The sequence below is a fragment of the Brassica oleracea genome, chromosome C7 (genome assembly GCF_000695525.1).
Source record: "Brassica oleracea var. oleracea cultivar TO1000 chromosome C7, BOL, whole genome shotgun sequence".
Lineage (NCBI taxonomy): Eukaryota > Viridiplantae > Streptophyta > Magnoliopsida > Brassicales > Brassicaceae > Brassica > Brassica oleracea.
The window spans coordinates 19613644-19617872 of NC_027754.1; the positions used below are offsets into that span (position 1 = coordinate 19613644).

The 4229-nt window shown below is 37.5% G+C and overlaps 1 protein-coding gene and 1 long non-coding RNA gene across 2 annotated transcripts; both read right to left on the reverse strand.

Annotated features, from left to right (window-relative positions):
* Window positions 1-1371: 1371 nt before the first annotated feature.
* LOC106303732 (ribonuclease 3) lies at window positions 1372-2623 on the reverse strand. Its single transcript, XM_013740042.1, has 4 exons — window positions 2443-2623; window positions 2199-2354; window positions 1824-2022; window positions 1372-1745 (listed from the first exon to the last, which is right to left on the reverse strand). Exons 1-4 carry the CDS (start codon window positions 2530-2532, stop codon window positions 1522-1524), a joined length of 669 nt encoding a protein of 222 aa, XP_013595496.1. The 5' UTR covers window positions 2533-2623; the 3' UTR covers window positions 1372-1521.
* Window positions 2624-2899: 276 nt separating this feature from the next.
* LOC106302218 lies at window positions 2900-3843 on the reverse strand. The gene is made up of 3 exons (XR_001262393.1): window positions 3383-3843; window positions 3240-3309; window positions 2900-3157 (listed from the first exon to the last, which is right to left on the reverse strand). It is a non-coding gene; the product is annotated as an uncharacterized LOC106302218 (long non-coding RNA).
* Between the last annotated feature and the right edge of the window lie 386 nt (window positions 3844-4229).

A 4229-nucleotide genomic window follows, 5' to 3' on the forward strand; every position in this document is an offset into this window, starting at 1 on the left:
CATTCGGACCAAGGAAGCCGGACGAGGATATGCTCGGGCCGGAAATACCTTATCTAAGTGCCATTGGAGCCTTAATGTATTTGGCTAGCCATACTAGACCGGACATAAGTTTTGCCGTGAGTTTACTGTCTAGATTCAGTTCATGTCCGACACTTAGGCACTGGAACGGAATAAAACATCTGTTCAGATATCTGCAAGGAACAACCGACCTCGGATTGCTCTATACCGATCGGCCAGGAGAGAACATGGCTGGGTATGCAGATGCTGGATACTTATCTGACCCACACAATGCTAGATCTCAGAAAGGTTACGTGTTTATACACGGTGGGGCTGCAGTAAGTTGGCGGTCCACAAAACAAACCTTAGTGGCAACATCATCTAATCATGCCGAGATCATAGCCATGTATGAAGCAAGCTGAGAGCTGGTGTGGTTGAGGAACATGACCGGCCATATCCTAAGGGAAAGTGGCTTGGCCGTGGGAAAGGAAAAGGAAGAACCAACGATCATCTATGAGGACAATGCATCTTGCATAGCTCAGCTAAAAGATAGATACGTTAAGGGAGATAGAACGAAACACATCTTGCCCAAGTTCTTCTTCACCCACGACCTGCAGAAGGCTAAAGAAGTTCAAGTGGTTCAAGTTCGGTCCAGTGACAATTCGGCCGATATGTTCACTAAGTCTCTGCCAACCTCAACGTTCAGGAAGCTGGTTCATCAGATAGGAATGCGTCAGCTGAAGGATCTTCAGTGATGCCTTCATCAGGGGGAGTGTCATATGTTGTACTATTTTTCCTGTCTACGGTTTCCATTTTTTCCCACCTTGGGTTTTTGGTTTTCCTAGAGAGGTTTTAATGAGGCAACGTCGTGCATGATACAAACCCATATGGTTATGGCATCCAAAGGGGAGTGTTATAAATCATTAAGTGGATGGCCCATAACCAATGACCAAGACAAGACCGAAGCCGTGGCCAAAGGGGAGAGAGAGAGGCGGTCGTCCGAGGATAGAGAGACGGTCGGTTTAGACCGTCTTAGTCTTAGGACGTTTTCCTTTTCTGTTTTAGATCTTTTCCTATTTCATGTTGTATTAGTTTTTGGATAATTTTCTTTTTCCTATACTTTGTAATTCCTATATAAGGAACCTATATTGTTCATTAATAATACACGGACAATTCCCCATTCTTTTACAACAAAAAATGGTTTATTTTGTAACTGTCTCCTTTTATATTAGAAATTTTAAAACACTATAAAATTCTCAACATAAAATAAAAAATGTAAAGTAACATTCTAAGTAGAGATAAATACGTTGACAAAAAAGTAGAGATAAATAATAAACTCAATGATACGTTTTTTTTTTTTTGCTAAAACAGTTGTAATTCTGTTACCAAGCAAATAAAGGGGGTATCAATATCATCCGATCATATATTTTTATTGCAATTAAAAGTTGCAGAGAAACACAAACAAAAACCAAATAAGTACAATAATGTTTTCGTAAATAGATAAAAAAAAATCAGCAGTGAGATCTAGAACTTGGGAAATTGAACTCGAGAGTCGCATCGACCATGTGGCATAACAGGACAGTTGATGAAGTTGGAGGCCGAAGTGTCAACGCATAGATAAATCTGATAAAGTTGGCTATTATGCGATGAATCCTTGTTACATTCTATTCCCGGAGCAAATCCAATTGCTTCCTTGATCGCCCTCTCAATATCTTTTATTTCATAAAATTTATCATCTGGTTTGATCCCTGCATCATGAAAACAATATATAATATATATATATATATATATATATATTTGAAGGGCATAAGAAATGAATATTGTACCAGCATTGGTGAGGGCATGAAGGAGGTTAGCTTTCTGTTTGAGTTTGAGACCGGCTTCAAAATAATCGTGTTGGTCGAGCTCAGACTCAGCACAAGTCCCGTGCTTCTCCCATTCGTGTGTCCAAAAGTGGACACCATCGTTGCTGGGACACGACAATGTTGGCCATTCTCTTCGTAAGTTGCTCATCAGATCAGATACCTTCATTTTTCATTTTTCATTTTTTCATTATTAAATGTTTCACAACATTATTAATCTATAAGTTTCTTTTGCTTGCGAAACCAAACAAAACGTATATAACGCTCCCAAAATATTAATGTCCTAGTTAAAAAGAATTACTTTAAAAAAATATAATATGTTTAAAGTTAAAAACAAACCCGTAATTCATCAAATGTGCTATCAGGATTACAGTTTTGAGGCCATCCACCAGTTTTGTAGTTAGGCCAAAGACCATGAATTCCAAAATCCGCAGCTGGTTTCCCGGTTTTCGGATAGCAACAACTATGTCTTGAATCACAATACGCTCCAGGCCACTGCATTGCAATACATAAACATAAATTTATCACTATATTGATCATTCTTGTAGAGAGACATACGTTATAAGATTTAGATCAACTTTACCTGTACAACAAAGTAGAAGAAATCGAAATCTTGAGCGACACTTAGCACGTACAGTTGTTGTAACGCAAGAATACAAAGGAAGAATTTCATTTTTCTCAGAGAAAATAATGTGGAGGAAGAATTAAATAGTTTGTGGAAACCAAAGTAGTCACAAAATAAAATGAAGGATGAATGAATCAGAAAAGAAAAGGTTAAGTTTTGCTTTTATAAAGCCATATAACGTGACGTGTGATATTTGTTTTGGGTACAAAAATGTGACGTGTGATTGTTAATAGGGAAAGGCTTAATTGTATTAGGTTAGTGTTTCGTGCAAGCGTTTTATTTCCAGCTCCAATGCTTTTGAAAGTGATAACGTAAGTCGAACGTATTATCCTGAACTATAAAATAATTCATTTAATGTATTTTTTTAATCCCAAAAAGTATACATGTTCATAGAACTCATATGGCCAAACTTCAGAACAGTAACCACATAAGAGACACAAAAGAGTGAAGAGTCATTCCACGAAGAAAAATCACAAACCAAGTCGATTAAATCCAAAACAAGATGTAAGAAAATACCAGAAGATTTGCATTGGTTGAAGATGCAATGCATTCCCAGAAAAGAATAAGCATGTTCAAAACCACCACCACCACGGCGAAAGGAATGATCACCATCACTCAAACTCGAGCTAAAACTCAATCTTCGGCTCGAAACCTGATTAGCACTCCGTAAATCCTATGAATAAAAAAAACACCTGATAAGTTAAATGAACTTCCTTTTATAGTTCCAAGAAACTGAATATTGCAAGTCTACTTACTCTACTAGAACTGAAGCTCTCTGCTTCAAATTGATGGGAGAGTGGACCTGGTGAAGGTAACCATCGACCACTGATGCATTGACCAGTAAAAGGTCACCAATTTTACAGTGTGAAAACAAACTAACTTGTTGTTAGAATCGAACCTGTTCCCTGGACTACTTAAGAGGCTTGGCGTTCTCAGATTCTCCCATTTTCTAGGTCTGCTTATGAAATTACGATACGCAACATATCATTTACCATTGCATCTCCAATCCTTCAACGAAACAACAATCAAATCAGATAGCAAGCTCAACGTTTTGAAGTGAGAAGTTAAAGAGAGCTCGCATAACGACGAGAGATGGCGCCGGATTCTGATTTCCGGTGGAGAAGAATTCGGCGGATTCCGATGTACTGTGGATCTGACTCGGCTGTTGCCGGCTGCATCATGCAGCTTAGAAACTCGAGATCTTCGGCTTCTCTTCATCTTTGTCGTTGATGGTAGCACCGATCACTACCTCTGATCCGTGTTTCGCAAGGATCGTCTCCTTCTCCATTCGGAAAATGATGAAGATTTTACCATCAGAAACGAAACTAACTGATTGATAGCTTCGAACTCGACGTATCATTAATTAATTGTTATTTACATAATACAATACTATACTTTCTTTTAGTTCGTTTTAATCTCTCATGTTTTTATTTTATCTGAAATAATCAGGTTCACAGTTTTGCCAAATTTTCAAAAAAAAAGTAGATTATTTTTGTTGTCTTGTTTCAACTATATAGCACTATTACAAAATACAAAGCGCATCAATTTATACTTGGCTCACTCAAAATATGATCAAACTTTGGTACAAACTAAATTTGAAAGACTTTGCTTAACAAGACATCTAGAAACATGACTTGGAGTTTTTCTTTCTTTTTTTTTTGGATACAAATCTCATACATTGCATGAATTGGTTTCACATAGGCAGACAATATTTGACTTGTTTGCGGTTAAGACATACACCATGC